Genomic DNA, 17,034 nt, shown 5'->3' on the forward strand with positions numbered 1-17,034 from the left:
TCTTTTTTAACAGTTTTTGTGAGAGACATATGGAGGTTTATGCATTACTGCAGGGATCTGCCTCCCTATTGGGGGCCTGATAATGTATATCCTTAAATTTTAGTACATAGACTTTAGGCTAACTTTAGATTTAAGTTAAGGTGAGAGTGCAGGTTAAGTTTACTAGATGGGTCAATATATAATTGAGGGACTTTTGAAGTCCATGGGATATATCTTGCATACACTTTTATTAAAAGCAAAAAACAAAAGTTTTTATGTTCATTGTGATCATGTCTTTACAAATTCCATGGCAATGTTCATTTTCGGCCTGAAAACAGCAAAAATGTCAACTATGATACAAAAAGTCCTGCTATTATATATTGACCCAGGGACAAGGAGTAGTTATAGTTGTGGTGAGTGTAAGTCACCACGAAATTAATAGATGTCCCCATATATGTAACCTATGTGATGTTCTTTGCAGTAATGAATGTGGAAAAAGAAGAAAACCCCACAGCTCTCAGTGGTTGTATCTCATATAGTCTCGACGTCCAGGAAGGAAACACTTAATGTGAAAATTAAGGAAAAAGTCACGCCTCAGTAAAATACTTCTTACAATATGCGTGCAGCGCCTCTGGGTTCAGTCAGTGACACCACAGTGAGCATCACTCAGTGGAGAACTGAAGCCTTCGTGGCTGTAAAATGCTGTGTCATTGGCTGTCATTGTCATCGTCAGTGTCCACATAACGTTGGCTGCTGAGCAGGTACAACGGAGCTGCACCTCACGACTGACCTGTAAAGGAAAAAGAAGAGTTAGCGTGGAACCATGCTGTGACTGATATTCTCTGGTAAGCTCTAAAACTTTCTGAGACATATTCATAGCAAGTCTTTGACAGATAATTTTGTAGTTAACATGTTTCAATGTTGGTCACTTTGTTTAAGTGGATAAAAATGTTTATTTTCCTTCAGACAACCTCATTCTTTTTACAGTATAGATTTTTTTAATATGAAGTAAAGACTTCAAACATGAAAATGCATTGTAGGTTAGTGTGTAAACTTGAGAGTGTTAAACCTGATAGGGATGAGCTCAGGTTACCTGCTCTGCAACATTATCCCAGCAGGAAAGTTTTGGCAGCAGTGTGGCTGATACTAGAAACAGATAACAGAAATATTCCTCCTGCTTTTAGCCTTGTCCAATGCTGCCAGCTGGATAGTTTCCTGCTGTGGCTCCTCGGGGAAGGAGTCATCACAAGAAACATGCAAGTGTAAAGGTGCTCCTCACTGAGGGAAAAGCTTCCATTTTATAATAATAACGTGCAGAGTTCCTATAAATAAGCTGTTTTGTTTTGCTCTCTGTGCAGGGCAGAATGTGTGGACAGTCAATTGTGATGCAGCAACATCCAAACCAAATCCCCCATAAATCCTGTGGACAGAAAAGACGTTTCTCCACCTGGTCGTACTTCATAACTGATCTGATTTCAGCATGTTAACGTCTCAGCTCTGTGCTGCTCTGTGCTTGTTATAATGACGGCTTGTCTGAAAACTCCTCAGTGGGGAGTTGGATAATGTCTGACGGCTGATAAGTGCAGCAGTGGCTCGACTGTATTCAACATTCACTGTAATGTGTTGATCCAGTGCCTTAAATAAACCAACTGATGATCCTTTAGATGTCTGAGTGATGAATTCAATGTCTCTTCAGGGGAGTTTTGAATTGCTGTTACCAAACTTTGTTTTTCTGAGTGTCTGGTGCCATCATGTGGAGGAACAAAGCAACTGCAGGCGACTGATTAACCCTCCTGTGGTCTGAACATCCTGAACAATCCCACTCAAAAATGACCCACTGACCCTCTAAAACAGGGGTGTCAAACATGCGGCCCGCAGTCTAAAACAGGTCCTCCTGAGGGTCCAATCCGGCCACTAGGACAACTTTGTAAAGTGTAAATATTACAGAATATTCAAATTTGTAAAAGTAGAAATTTGAAATGATTCTAGACCTGACAAGTTTTTTAGATCATGAACTAAAATCCTAGAATGCTCATTGCTCTTTTTGTCATTTTGTGTCTCATTTTTGTAATATTTTGTCTTGTTTTTATTGTTTTTTGTCTGACTTTTCTCATTTGCCTCATGTTCTTGTCGTTTTGTTTCTCGCTTTTGTCACTTTGTGTCTCGTTCGTTGATCTTTTGGTTGTTTTGTAACTTTTTTCAGTTTTGTCTCTTTTTTTGTTTTGTTTTGTGTTGTTTGTCTCATTTTCTGTCATTGTGTTTCTCGCTTTTGTCATTTTGTTTTTTTTTTGTCTTGCTTGTGTTGTTTCCCTATTTTTTGTTGTTTTGTTTCTTGCTTTTGTCATGTTTTGTCTTGTTTGTGTCATTTATGTAATGTTTTGTCTGGTTTTTGTCATTTGTCCATTTTTTTGTCGCTTTGTAACTTTTTTGTCTAATTTTTTGTCTGTTTTTTTGTTTTTTTTCATGTCGTTTGTCTCATTTTTTGTCATTTTGTTTCTGGCTTTGTCATTTGTGTCTCATTTTTCTAATATTTTGTCTCATTTTTGTTGTTTTCTTGTCTTTTTTTGTCATTTTGATCATAAAGTAAAAGACTATGTCATTCATTTCCAGATAGCTGTGACTAATTGTTTTGTTCTTTTGTAGACTCTGTAATCTTTAAGTTGTAATGTGTAAATGATTAACTGAGGCATCATTTTCAATTCAGTTTAATTTATGTAGCGCCAGTTACAGGTCAAATTGTCTCAAGATGCTTTACAAAACCCTAGTAATGTTGTTGAAATTGAATTTATTTTTTCTTAAGAAATTTCAGGTTGTTCATGATGTTTTCTAAAAAGATAATTCCATAAATGTGAACAGTTTTGCACTAAAACAAAGGAAAAAATGGGAGTTGTGGTTATTTATACGTTATTTTGCTATTGTTTAACCAGTCCAGCCCACTTGAGTTCATATTGGGCTGAATGTGACCAGTCAACTAAAATGAGTTTGACATCCCTGCTTTAAAATAAAGCAGCTTAATTGAATTTTCAACCCAAAATCTATTTTATATGAAGAAACAACCTGTCATGCATCACTTTGTGAATGTCTGGGTTTTTCCTTCTTCAGAGGGCAGAAAGACTATTTAATCAGTGGACACCACTCGCTTTTATTTTTAAACATTGGAAGTTAAATTAAAACTAGAATAGGCGAATAATAAGTAATACTGCCAAAGATACTGAAGAAATAAAGTATTGTTGCACATAGTGAAATATTAGACATGATACTGAAACTGATATTGATTGAACTGTTCAGTGAAATTTGATATCAGGTGTGTGTAAACTACAATGAAAATCATCTTTGCTGCAGTTAATAATTCAAAATAAGCTCCACTTCAACCAACTGCAACAATAAAATTCTGCCTTTATAGTCATGCATGGGCAATAATAAAGTAATCATATAATATAAAGTAGTGTAACAGTCACTGGAAACATTTTACTGCATTGACTACTTTTCCATTTAAAGTTCATTTTCATGACAATATTTACTTTAGTTAATGCAGGACTATTTTTACAGAGAGGTATTATTAGTTTTACTTAAGGAAAGGACGTGAACACTTCCTCCAGCACAGGTACTGAATAGATAAGATGTTAAATTAAAGGATTTCAAAACAGGGTTTGACTGCGTAGCTAATAATTACAAACTTTATGCGCATGGGATAGATTCTCATTCCCACCGTGGTGCACATTATTCAAAACATCTATTGTACATAAAGTGCTGGCTGGCCTCCTATCAGCAGGCGTGAATTAAACTAGACTAACTGCTAAAGAGGGAAAACACACCTGGAAGGGGAAGAATTTTGTCACAGGATAGAAAAACTCATTAACACCTGCAGCATTTTAGAGCTACCAGTGCACCTGTTACACATGTCCAAAGTTACTGAGAGAACATTAATTTAACCTGGTCTGAACGTACAACAACCGCGTGTTGATACAGTTACAGACTAAGAAGATTTGCAAACTTATATATGATAAATAAATGCATTAACAGACAAGTACACAACTCTTTGGACCTCATCCAGCAGATTCAAACCCACCACTTAACCCACCAAGTGCATTTGCTGCCACCTGTCTAATATACACTGATCTGGCTCAAGCCCTGCAGTATTAGCAGCTACAAAATAGATAAGGTCACTTTTGACCCTCGTGTTGTCCTGCGGGTCAAAATTGACCTGTTTTAAAGTTTGAAAATATGGAAAAAATATATATTTTCACAGTGAAACTTCTGATGTCCACATTTTCAACATTTTTGGGAAATTTTTTTTAACATTTTTTGCTTTCTGGTTAAGTTTCTTAAGAACATTCACAAGAAAAATCAACCAAAATCCAACAAATTTCACTGGATTTTGGTTGATTTTTATGTGAATGTTCTTAAAGAAAATATTAGAAGTTTTACTGAAATATATGTAATCACTTTAGATATTTTTTAGGATTTTTTTGGAAGATTTTTACTAATTTTTTGAAAATATTTACAGGAATTTTCTTGCCAAATTTGGGGAAATTTTTTTTTTTTAAATTAAACTTTTAAGGAATTATTGGAATTTTCTTCCTGAAGGTTCTGCAAATTTTCAGAAATTTGGGGAATTTACTGGCTGAATTTTTGGATTTTTTTCAGACAAGGAAACAATATTTTTTGGTGCCTGTAAATGAAGACAACAGGAGGGTTATTGGTACCTTATTATGATCATTTTGTAAGGACCCAAACAAATCTTGTCTGAAAATTATGAAAACTACTCAACATGTCCGTGTTTGCTGCTTAGTCAGAGGATATTTAGGAGAATCTATTCTACTGGCCCTTTGAGCCTTTATGAGTGCCTTTTCCATAGTTCTTAAAGAGTCTGATTACAAGCAGAAAGATTAGTGTTGGTCCGGATTTCCCTCTTTAATTTTAAATCACATGCAGGCAGATCTCGAGAGGTTATATTAAAATAAACTGAACTCTCCTAGTTTATGTGATTCCTTTGAATGTAACTGACATAATGTCACGCTGAGTGTAATATCATAGCATATCATTTATTTAGAATAGAAGAAAGCACAAATGTATTTACATTCACATGTACAGTAGCATACAATGCAATTTTACAGTCACACAATTCTCCAAAGTACCTGGTCTGTACAAGGTTAAAGTGACAATTTCCGTTTACAGTGTGGAACAAAACGATGAATGAATGCGTTTTTCTATTGACTGTACAAATCTCTGAAGGTACTTTTCACCTGAGCTGGTGAGGACGTGATGCCAAATAAAGACGGATCAAAATATAGAAAATATGTCTGGTCTCACATTTATAGCTATATATATGACATTTGTTAACTTCTTATGATTACACAGAGAAGCACTGATAACAGATGAGGTGAAAAATCTGGATAGAATTGTTCTTTTTTTTAAAGTATATTCCCAAAATACAAACATTAAAACATCTTTATGCTGTAATTTTGACCACATGAAAGCCAAAGATACAAGCAGCACCATTAAGGCGGGAACTTTAAAGGTGTTTCACGTGAACTTTTTCCTTAATGAGAGCTTGTTTCGTGAGGAGCTCCTCCACTACAGCTGGGCTCTAAAGTGCAACTGCGACACAGTCCGTCCGCGCGTCTGTCATCATCATCATCATCATCATCATCATCATCATCATCATAGCACCATGGTGGGGATGTGGTGCACCAGGGGCATCTGGTGGGGCATGGCCGTCATCTGTGGGGGAGGAGGGGGAGGAGGGGACACCTGCGAGGGCACCTCCGCGCCGGACGCCACCGGCTTGTGCCGTGCGCTCTTCTGGTGCGCCCTGAGGCCCGCCAGCTGCGAGTAGGCGCTCTGGCACACGTGGCACTTGTAGGGCCGCTCGCCGGTGTGCAGGCGGACGTGGTTGCGCAGCGTGGACGACTGGCTGAAGCGGCGGTTGCAGAAGCGGCACACGAAGGGCTTGTCCAGGGTGTGGATGCGCATGTGGGAGCGCAGGTTGCTGCGGGAGTTGAAGCCGCGGTGGCAGATGACGCAGCGCATTCGACCGGAGGTGGTGGATGAAGAGGAGGAGGAGGAGGAGGAGGATGAAGGAGAGCAGGAGGTGGCGCCGTCACAGGAGTGGGAGTCATCTGGGGGAAGAAACGAGAGAACGGGGTGTTAAAAACGTCATATGGGTGATGTGTTGCTCAGAAGTTTATCTGTTTTCTTTCTCACCAAACCCGATTAAGTTTAGCTTTACGCACCATTCCTGCTTTTCTTCTGGTGTTCCTCATCTGTTCCAGGAACTCCAGGGATTCCCAGGAACGTGTTGTGGGTGTTTCCATACCAGACAAGAAGCTCCTGGTCTGGTGGGATGGTCTGTGGCGGAGACACAGAGCCCAAAAGTCAATTATTTCAACCTGTCATTTCAAAGCATCCAAACTACAAAACTCGCACATCGCAGTATTCTCTTAACCAGCAGGCGGCGCTGCTCTGCAGAATATTTGCATGCTCCCTCGAGTCCCTCGGCCTGTTCTTTTAAACTTTAAATTCGAAGTGCATTCTCACCTCCACAGCCTTGTAGAAGATGCTGCTGCCGATCTGCACCACCTCCAGGTTTTGCTCCTGCTCGTTCCGGGCGCATTTGATGTAGGTCATCCAGCTGCGTTGGTCCTCCTGACTGGCATCGATGAAATAACGCACTGTGCCGTCTTCATTGAACACCTGCGCGCACACAGCAAAGCAAATAGTATTAACACACAGGTGAAAAAATAACAGAAAGTCAGGATTGTGTGTCACATCATGTCAGAATCTTCTGGTGTTTCCTGCAGACAAACTTCTGCTCACCTCCCACATCAGGTTGTTGTTCTTGAACAGGTCCACGTGTTCAGGGGACAACAGCCTCCCAGTGAAGGGGCCCATCTCGGTTCCAGCTTTGATCCACGTCTTTGAGAAGATTCCTAAACCTTCTCCAGGGATCGAGCTCTGTGCGATGATCACCTCGCTGGGTAGCACCAGGCTGGACAGCTTCTGCACCTCTGCAAACACAAAGAAAGAAAAAAGCGTTAAGAGTGGAGATTAAAATAATGACAAGGAATTTAAGATGACAGAAATAACAACTGCAGTAATAATCTTTAAAGGGTTTTAATGTGAAAGAGTGAGAGAGACTCTGTGGTCAGAGATGTTCAGCAGGGTGAGAGAATGCCAAAGCTGGAAAAAGTCCTGAAAGCAGCAATGAACTGGATCTTATTTTAGTCACGAAATATTAAGCTACACCTTATCCTCCGTTTAATTCGATTATCTGGCTGAATTGAAAGTTTTTGTTGTGCAAAACCCCCTCGGAAAGCATTTTCATCCGCAGCAGAAAGGGGGGAAAAGAAAAGAAGAAGAAAAAATCGTGCGTCTTTAATGTCAGAATCAAAGATTTTTTTTTTTATTTCAGGCTGCGAAAAAGCTCGGCCGAATAGGGGTTAAATGGTCCTCTATTGCTCAGGGTCCAGCAATTTGTCATGCTTCAGATGTGATATTCATTAAAGTTTACTGGAAAAGAAACGGCTAATTCCAAATTCATTATCCTTTTAAGAACTTTGTAGCAATAAATTTGCGCTGAATGAAACGAGGACTTGTTTAAAAGACTCAGGAATTTCTGCAACAAAAAAATGGAAAGGCGATTAGATGGTTGACATGCAATGAATAGCATTAGATTTAGCCTTCACGGTGCATTATGCGAGGAACAGCAAATCTTTTAAGGAGAGAGAAAGAGAAAAGCTCCGGAGCCCCATAGCTGCCAAGAGAGGAAAAGAGACTGCCCGGAGATTGATGAATGCGGGATAAAAACCCGGGACATCTCAAAGAAAGGAAACCTTTCTCTCCTCGAGGTTTAAGTGGAAACTTTCCCAGGTCAAGCACAAAGTTAACCAAATGAATTTAATGGCCTGCGTCGTTCAATCAGCGGCAGTTACACGCCTAACAAGCCTCTAAACGAGAGGTCCTAGAGCTCTGAAAGGGTTAACGCGTTAAATGGCTCGAAATAAACGTAGCAAAAATGAGGGAAAACGCAGAAAAAAAGCGAGGAGTTCGTGGGAGAAACTTTGGGAAATAAATTCCGGAGTAGGCCAGTGGAAGTTCTTTTAGTTTCTTAGAGTTGATCCAAATTGTATGCGCTGGTTTTCCTTGAAAATGCACAAATTTAGTTGTCACATTGGAAGAAAATGGCAATTTCAATGTAAGAATTGCTGGATTTTGTTGGAATAGGTTTACAAAAATTGGATACGGATCCAATATAAATGTCTTGTTAATGGAAAATATTTATTTTCTGTAGCAAATTATGTCATCTAAAGCACTTTTACGCACAGCTGGCACGCACTTTACGCAGCGAAAACTGCAATAAAAACTTCCCAACTCGCACACAGCTGTGATTACACAGTCTAGACTTCAGGATTACATTTAAATAAAATGGTTTTAAAGTAAAGCAGCAGCTCTGCTTACCTCCAGCGAAGGACTGAGCCAGCACCTCGGCGGTGAAGGCGGTCTTGGGGCTGGTGCCGCTGCCGCTCTGACGCTCCTCCGCCAGGTGTTCTCCCAGCACGTTCCTCCACCTGCCGTACAGAAAACTGTGCAGGATGTCCGAGGTGATCACGTCCGACAGCGAGCGGCTCGGGCACTTAAATCCAGACTTTAGTGTCAAAGCGTCGGCTGGTAGCACGGAGCCCATGTTGCAAGACGCACAAGACGAAGAAAAAAAAGCGAGAGAGAGCGAGAAAACCCAGAAACGATATTAGCGGCGCAGCTGCAAGAAGACACGCAGAGCTGCTGTTCAGTCCGTCCTTTCTGCTCCAAACTGTGTGCGTAAAGCTGCCCTGCCTGGCTGTGAGGGTCTCTTTATATAAGTGGCTAGTGTGACCCCTGTCTAATTACTTATTAATGACACACCCCTCGCCGTGTGGACCTGCCTGCTGCACCAGCACACACATTAAAACGCGCAGGAGAGAGAGAGAGGAGGGGGGTTAAGAGTGGACAAAACTTTTTTTTTAATTATCTGCACGTCAAGATGCATAATAAATTAACATTTTGTGCAAAGTTGCGCACGCATGCTTTATTAGAATATAATTTTTATCACAAGTTAATGATAGAAAAGCTTCCAAATTGTTGTGCGTAAAAGTGTTAAAAAGAAATGGGTTGTTGCGCAAATAATTAGGAGCCTGTGAATATTAATTAAAACAATTGCATTTTTCTGAAAATGTGCAACAAGATGATTAAGTGCAAAGAAAAGATGAAAAGACAAAGGAATAGAAATGTGTCAGTTTGAAGTTTCTGTGCGCAGAACTGGGTCATGGAGTCTGGGAGTTGCTCGCCCATTTTTTTCTCAGGCATTTCGTATTCATGTGGTGGTAATATTAATTTTTTTGTGAGGAGTTAGCGCGGGAATAACAAGAATGGAAACAAGCTCGACGTGCTGGTGTTTTTTTTTTTTTTACAGCATTGTTCACATGCAAAAAATGCAAAGCTGCTTTGACGTGGTTCACTTTTTTTTCAAGCCCTTGTTGAGGTAAGCGGTTTAATATTCATGGATGTTCGGAGCCCCCTCGGTATTGTGGCAACGTTTAGATGAGTATATATGGCCCTTTTCTTCTCTATAGTCACAGTCCTCTGTGTTTTTTCCTCTCTTGCCTATTTTTCGGGCTTGATGGACTGGGGCTAAATGGGCAGTTTTCCTTCTTTTCCAGCAGAGAGGACATCTTTATTCCATCCCCGGCTCAGAGGTTTCCTATTCAGCTCCCCTCCAAGTAATGTCAGGGCCCTGAAAAGTGCTGCAAATCAATCTTTCATGGTGTTTTGAGGGCAATTTGACATCCATGCACTCCTCTTTTCACTCCAGCAACTACAAGGGGGATTGTCCGAAAAAAAGGGCAAGTTGTGCTCTCTCTTTCTCTCCTGGACGAATATGGACTATGGCAATGTAATGGGAAAGAAGATATGGCAAGTAAATACAATAGCGGAGAGTTTTTTTGAGCAAGCAGAGATAGTGAAAAGGCAAGGTGAGTGACAGGGCACGAAAAAAGATTACTGTGAAACAGCTGCTTTTTATGAGCGGGCCCCTCCTACATTTGTCTCCTTTTCCCAGATGAAATTTCTCCGCGCTTTCAATGGGATTCTTTCTCATCTAGATTGATTTACATTTATAGCATTCATCGCACAAATCCGAGGTAAATGGCGGGGACAGGGGGGTGGGCCGCTTCTTTATTAAAGAGGAATTAAATGAATTGAATTGGGGTAACGCATGGATTTGATTTGCTTATTTATGCATTAACCTATGGCATTATTTGGAGCTGGTAAAGCCGCGGGCATGTCAGCAATAGCAAATCATCCTGCTTAGCTGTTCCATTGTAAAACAATTTAAGCTTTTATTCTGTCCATTTAAAGCTTATCAATTTAATGTGGATGATTGACAATTATTGCACAAAGAATGCGGTAATTGTTGGATTTCAAAGAGCTGCTGGGAAACCTATCAAAGAAAAGCGTTTGTTTGTGGATAAATAGGAGAGTTGATCCGCAATCTGCCCGGAGAAAAGTGAAGAAAATAGAGTCGAGTTTGTTTTTAAAAAAGATTTAAACATCCAAACATTAAAGGGGATGGTTAAAATAGGAGGGGAATGTTAAATTTGGCACGAAAGGTTGCATTTATTTCATGCGTTTTGCAGGGGGAAAAATGCGTAAAAATCTTTTTCTCTTGCGCAGTTATTCACATTAAGAATAACTGAGTCAGGCCTGCTGCAGGGAAACACACACACACACACACACACACTTTGTGCAAACTGCGGCGGGGAGAGAAAAGGAGCGCAGAGTCTCCCGGGATCCTCCGCAGTGTCATTAAAAACAGATTAAGGTAGCTGCCACAGTGTGCTGGATACTGAAGATCGGCTTATCTGTTGCAAAGGTGAGAGCGGTGCGGTCCCTCCTCTCCCTAAAGAGCTCCGTTTTCCTCCCCCCTCCTCCCTTCTGCTGTTGGACAGGACCGGGGGGGAGTCAGGACACCTGCTGGATGTGGAGGAGGTGGAGAGGTGCGCGCAGCGCCTTCATTTACGCAGCGAGGAAAACGCTTTTTTAAATTGTTTGGCTCGTTCCACGGCTTGTTTTCTAAAATATTAAATTGTAAAAGTGGCTCCACCGTCTGCTCCCACTTAGCTATCACACACTGAAGCAATAATTTAATCATTGTAATCTTATTCAATGTAAACCACAAATCCTTGTATGAATTAGATCATAATATGATACTTTTTAATTAGAAACCAATTACTCTCAAAAGGCCATTTTCCCACTTTCAGGAGTATATTTTGACTTACTTGCAAGTATTTCTACACTGTGGCTGCTATTTTACTTACATAAAAGCCTCAATTACTTCATTAATACTGCTCTTTATTAGCAGGATTTAGAATTAGTGAGAATGCACAAAGAGAGTAAACGAATTAATAAGAAATCCATCAATTGCTGCAGAGATTAGTTAGCCTGGAATGGTGCAAGTATTCAGGGGTTTTTTTGTACTGAGTAAATCATAAAATAGATAAAATATACTTTATTACAAGTCAATGTGCATTTAAAATTGTGCTTCAGTAAAAGTGTATTATTAGATAAATGCTTTGACCCATTCCTGTCCATTTTTACTGCAGTATTTAAATATTGCAGTTAGTTTTTTCTGCTTCGTAATGTTGGACAGTTTTATTTCAAACAATGCATCAATTATATTTTACGTTAATCATATAATTTCTAAGTCTGTTTGCAAAACATGGCAAGTGGAGAAAATAATGACGGGGATCAGTTTGAGTGCAAAGCAGCATAAAATAAGTAAATCAACTAGACTGACAGATGTACAAACCATATAACCATTTAAAATAATCTAAAATGTAAATATTTTCTTTGAAATTATTACTAAAAACAGCTGACAGTCAAACGTGTTTAAACCCACTTATGATCCATTTTAGTTTGAGCTGCACCAGTGAAGAAGAAACAGAAGAGTTCTAACTTTTCCTTTAATCAGTTTGCTTAGTGCTCTTAATAAAACACTTCTTACCCCAAGCTTTTGTTGTATTCAGGAGCAGCTGGTCTTACTGACCTGTAAGCAAGCAAAGAATTAAGTTGTTTTTGAACAAAGCAGAAGACATTTCAGTTTTAGCACAAATCTTAAATGCAGCTTGTTACTCTAAAGTTTGTTTGAAAAACCCCACATTGTGAATAAATACTTGTAATTAGCTGCATTATATTCAAATATGTAATGAAGTTACTTTGATTTTTGACGTTTAAAATGACAAATGGGGTGTATTAGATGTACAGCTGCCCCTGTGTAATAGATTAAAAAAAGCCAATGTATCCAAAAATGGCCAGTATTGATAATAAACATGCTTCTCTAACTCAGCTTTTTTGGTACAACTGTATTACTGGAGCGCTGCGGCCACAAAGGAGCAGCAGGTCCAGAGTGTCCGTGGGGACGGCACGTTAAAGAGGAAGAGGATCAAAATCAAGGGCTGGATTTGGAAACAGCTGCACGGCATCAAAGCAGGGGCCGGTATGAGGACAAGGCAGGGTCCACCGTGGCAGGAGCCTCCCTGCTGGGGGCAAAGATGTGCAGGGACAAAGCTGGAGGGGGGTGGAGGGAAACAGACTGGACAGGAGGGACGAGATGCTGCTGGGTGTGGACAGCAGGGAGAGGAAGGACGGAAATATGGCAGGAAATGTTAGGAGACGTGGAAGTAAAGGGACATTTAAGACTGAGGAAACGGTGTCAAGTTAGGAAGCAAAATTCAGTTCAGGACTAAAAAAAATTCACTTATGACTGACAATTTTCCTCAAGAAGTGGCAAAATTTCAACACTTTTGGATTCCAAAAATGACTGATACAGATGTAAGCTTCACCCACAAAAGAAGCAGCAACTTGTTTTTAATTTAAAACCCAGAAACCACCATGTGTTTTAAAACAGACATGCAGCAGATTTACAATTATGCATTTCTACCGGCAGCTAAGACAGTTTAAACTACATTAAACTGCAGCAGCTGGAAAGAGCGTCGCAGTTACCATTAAGAGTATAACTCAACCACAAGAGAGGCTTGCGGAAAATTTATTTGAATTCGAGAACTGGCAGTAGACTATAGAAAATATAGATTTTCTGCTTATAAAACATGAAAACATACATTTGGCCTATATATCCTCTATCTGTTAGTATATACACACAATAGAGCTCTCAGAACGTGAAACTCAACACTTTAGTACAACAAAAGACATCCAAATGCTTAGAATATTCATCAAACAGAGAATCAGCTTAACAGTACACAATAAAGGTAGTCTGGATGTTTTTAATACATGGTTAACTGTACACATAAAGAAAAAAATAACACCATAATTAGACATTTTTGAAATTATATCCCTTTTCATTAAGAAATGACGTTAATACGAGAATCATTTTCCATAATGATGCATCATTTATATCATTTATATTAGATCACACAAAGAAATAAAAAATTAATTAAAAAGTTATTAGCATTGGACTGAGTCCAGCGCCCCACCGAGTCCACAGCAAAGGGCTCAGTGGGGCGTTGGTGAACTGGGAGGTACCAAATAAGACAGTTTTTTGATCATAAAACATAAAAATACTACATTAATTATTACACAGGTACGAATTACAGAAGCTTAGCAGTCTTGAATAGCTCAGGTACAGAACGGAACATACACGAAAGGGAAAAAAAACAAAACTACCACTTCTTGTTTTTCTTCAGAACAAGATGCAACATCAAATTTCAAATCACACATTCACAATCTTTGAACATTTTCAGTATGAAAACAGGAACAGAAAAAGAGGGACAATTTTCCTGCGACACTGATCACAGGAAAAAAAAATTATATAAGTGTATATATATATATATATATGAAACATATATATTTTAAATTAACAGTCAAATATATGAGCATATATACATAGTTTTACAAGGTAGCAAAGGCAAAAAAGCTATTTGCAACATCCCCCTAAATCCTATCATATCAGATCACTGTAATAAATTATCCATGACATTTCCATTTGAAAAAAGAAAAAAAAAAATCTTAAAACTACAAGTTAAAAGTCTGTCAAAATATTAGAGAACCCATCTTTGTTTCAAAAGTGAAATAAGATATTGCACCTTTTTTTTTCTTTTAAACCAGAGTACAATAAAATGACAATGAAAAACAGCATACAATGCAACAACAGGAATTAAATTAGAACTATTGCCACTGGCTGACATTAATCCATTTTTTTTCTTTAAACCTTGTAACAAAAATACATTTCCTGTAACAAAACATCACAGTTTCATTTCACTGAATTATGTAAAAGGAAAACATTTTTAACACACTCTTTAAACATCTCATGACAAATGACAAAAAAAAAAAAAACGCTATTCAAGACTGCTAAGCACATAATCATGGTTTCATTTCCACATAACTAGAAAAAATAGATCATATTGCCGTTTGAAATGTTACAACTCTTGGGTTCATTTTGGCGATCAAGACAGGAAAATATAGAAAAAAACCCCAAAACAAAACAGCTCTCTCAAGTCCAAAAAGGGATCCCAGATACTGTCTATCCAAAATAACAGTGTACATAAGCATTTAGTAACAAATAAATGTTCCTGATTTTTAGAAATATTACCTTTATCATAGAAGTCATTCTACAGCTAGTGTTTCTCACTAAGAAAAAAAGTCTTCAAGGCGTTGTAAATCTAGAACCCCCTCTGTTAAAAAAGGGTCGTTTTCATCCTTGCAGTGATTCAAGTCTTTAACCTGGGCGACTTCTCTAATGATCCTGCAGAGTAAAAACACATTAACACGTTCAGCACAAATCAGGTGACATTTTATAGCCTGCCTATCATCAGATCAGAAACATGTTAAGCTGCATCACTGCAGTTCAGTGTGGTGAGTAATTCTGAACTGTGTATTAAAAAGTACCTCAAAACGGCCCCCAACAGTATATAGTATGTATAAAACAGCAGGGTTGCCAGGTCTGCAGCTTGTTTGGTCGACTTGTTTCGCAACCAAATTACATAAATAATGTCTAGAAATAAAAATACATGTTTTAAATGTAATAATTTATTAATTTCCAAACAACCTGCCACCTACACATATCGTGCTGGAATTCTCTCCACCGCTACGACTGAACAACCAATCGATTTGAACCACAAATTACATATTGAATGTGTCAAACACTTTAAATAATTTCTACACCATGACAAGTTGTTTTGATCATAAAATACTATGTTCATTGTTCTTTTGTCATTTTGTGTCATTTTTGTAAGATTTTTTCTTGTTTTCGTTGTCTTGTTTTGTCTGACTTTTGCAGTATTTTTTCTTTTTTGGTCTGACTTGACATTTTGTGTCTCATTTTTGTAATAATTTGTCTTTTTTGGTCTGACTTTTGACATTTTGTATCTCATTTTTGTAATATTTTGTCTTGTTTTTGTCTGTTTTCATTTTGATCATAAAGTAAAATACTATATCATTCAGTTCCAGATGACTAAATGCTTTGTGCCTTTGCAGACACTTTGATCTGAAAGTTGTAATGTGTAAATGATAAACTGAGGAATAATATTGTTGAAATTGAATTTATTTTTCTTAAGAAATTTCAGGTTTCTCTTGATGTTTTGTAAAAAGATAATTACTTAAATGTGAACATTTTCAGAATTGTTCCTTCTCGCACTAAAACAAAGGGGAACATTTTGGAATTGTGGTTATTTATAGGTTATTGTGCTCTGATTTTACTGGTCCGGCACACTTTTGATGAAATTGGGCTGAATGTGGCCCCTGAACTAAAATGAGTTTGACATCCCTGCTGAATGCTCCATCAAATAAATTTCTAGAAAAGTAAATTAGAAAGTGAATATTGAGCTAAAGCGTCACTATACAAAATGATGGAGCAAATCCAATTGCAACATATCTCACAAAAATCGTAATTAGATATTTTCTCCAATCTGTCTCCCAATCCTAACTCTGCCGGTTTGTTAAGTATCGTGCTGCTGATGTCACACAAACCTGGCAACCCTGCTGTACAATCAAAATGACGCCTTCAGATCTTTAGTCTACTATCATATAGAAAAGAAGAAACCAGTCTTTATGAGAAGCAATGGTTGGTTTTGTTTATTTTATTTATTTATTTTTTTAGTAAGTCTAATAAAACAATGAATGTTTTTTCAAAATACGTTTGGACTAAATGATCCAACGGCTCATTTTTAGATCCACTCCTCTCAAAGTAACATTCTAATTTACTACAATGACTCAAATTCAAATTGAAGCAATATAGCTGAAGCCCCTTTTCACTACAGTCTGCTATAAATCCTACCTACACGTGTTTAAGGTTTGTTGCATCTGTTACTAATGAGGGTAGATTAACTAAAAAACACAACGCAGTTCAACAGAACCACAAATCTATAATGCAAAATGATCATAATGTTGAATCAGCTCCTTTCTGAGCAAAAACTGAACATTAAAACGTTGATTAAAGCACAATTTGCTGCAGGACTGTATTAAATGGCATTAGCTGGAGTTCATTAGAATCAATTAACCAACTAATGCGTGTCTTCAGCTAAAACAAATGAGCTTTGGATGGATGCCATATCTTGTTATTTTGTCTTTTCATGACGTGTTGACATTAAGATAAACACATGAGCCGTATGCTACATCATCTGCACTGGGAACTAAGGTGGATCTCACCTGAAGGCCCGGGGCTTGTGTCTGCTGAGCGCCCTGGTTGAAGAAGGCCATCGGCTGTCTGTAGAAGTCAACCCAGGCGTTGTAGTCAGGATTAGAGGTCTGCTGAGATCCGGGACCAGCTGTCTGGCCTAAAAAGGAGCGGAAAACACCAGTGAAGAAGAAACAGGAGCACAGAAATCAGGCGCAGAGTTCTAACATATCCTTTAATCTGTTTGTGTTGTGCTTATAATAAAACACTTTTTACCCCAAGCTTTGTTGTATTCAGGAGCAGTACTCTGGGCTTGGTTTTGCGGACCTGTAAGGATGCAAAAAAATGTTTTTTTTAAACAAATCCTAAATGCAGCTTGAATTTTTGAACCC

The 17,034-nt window shown here is 38.5% G+C and overlaps 2 protein-coding genes and 1 long non-coding RNA gene across 3 annotated transcripts in view; 1 reads left to right on the plus strand and 2 right to left on the minus strand.

Moving 5' to 3' along the window:
• The first annotated feature begins 661 nt into the window (after positions 1-661).
• On the plus strand, positions 662-1,642 carry LOC118471164 (uncharacterized). Its single transcript, XR_004848393.2, has 3 exons — positions 662-824; positions 1,164-1,247; positions 1,338-1,642. It is a non-coding gene; the product is annotated as an uncharacterized LOC118471164 (long non-coding RNA).
• A 3,368-nt stretch (positions 1,643-5,010) lies between these two features.
• Positions 5,011-8,819, minus strand: prdm12b (PR domain containing 12b). The gene is made up of 5 exons (XM_023282811.3): positions 8,440-8,819; positions 6,799-6,989; positions 6,520-6,675; positions 6,216-6,330; positions 5,011-6,101 (listed from the first exon to the last, which is right to left on the minus strand). Exons 1-5 carry the CDS (start codon positions 8,663-8,665, stop codon positions 5,644-5,646), a joined length of 1,146 nt encoding a protein of 381 aa, XP_023138579.2. The 5' UTR covers positions 8,666-8,819; the 3' UTR covers positions 5,011-5,643.
• Positions 8,820-13,044: 4,225 nt separating this feature from the next.
• The window catches only part of fubp3 (far upstream element (FUSE) binding protein 3), a 29,152-nt gene continuing 25,162 nt past the window's right edge, over positions 13,045-17,034 (minus strand). Inside the window, exons 17-19 of the mRNA XM_023282801.3 lie at positions 16,919-16,969; positions 16,675-16,802; positions 13,045-14,773 (exon numbers count right to left, since the gene is read on the minus strand). Of these exons, the coding sequence (XP_023138569.1) occupies positions 14,765-14,773; positions 16,675-16,802; positions 16,919-16,969 (188 nt within the window). The 3' untranslated portion in view covers positions 13,045-14,764. The remainder of the gene's footprint in view (positions 14,774-16,674; positions 16,803-16,918; positions 16,970-17,034) is intronic.

The sequence above is a fragment of the Amphiprion ocellaris genome, chromosome 17 (assembly GCF_022539595.1).
Source record: "Amphiprion ocellaris isolate individual 3 ecotype Okinawa chromosome 17, ASM2253959v1, whole genome shotgun sequence".
Classification (NCBI taxonomy): domain Eukaryota; kingdom Metazoa; phylum Chordata; class Actinopteri; family Pomacentridae; genus Amphiprion; species Amphiprion ocellaris.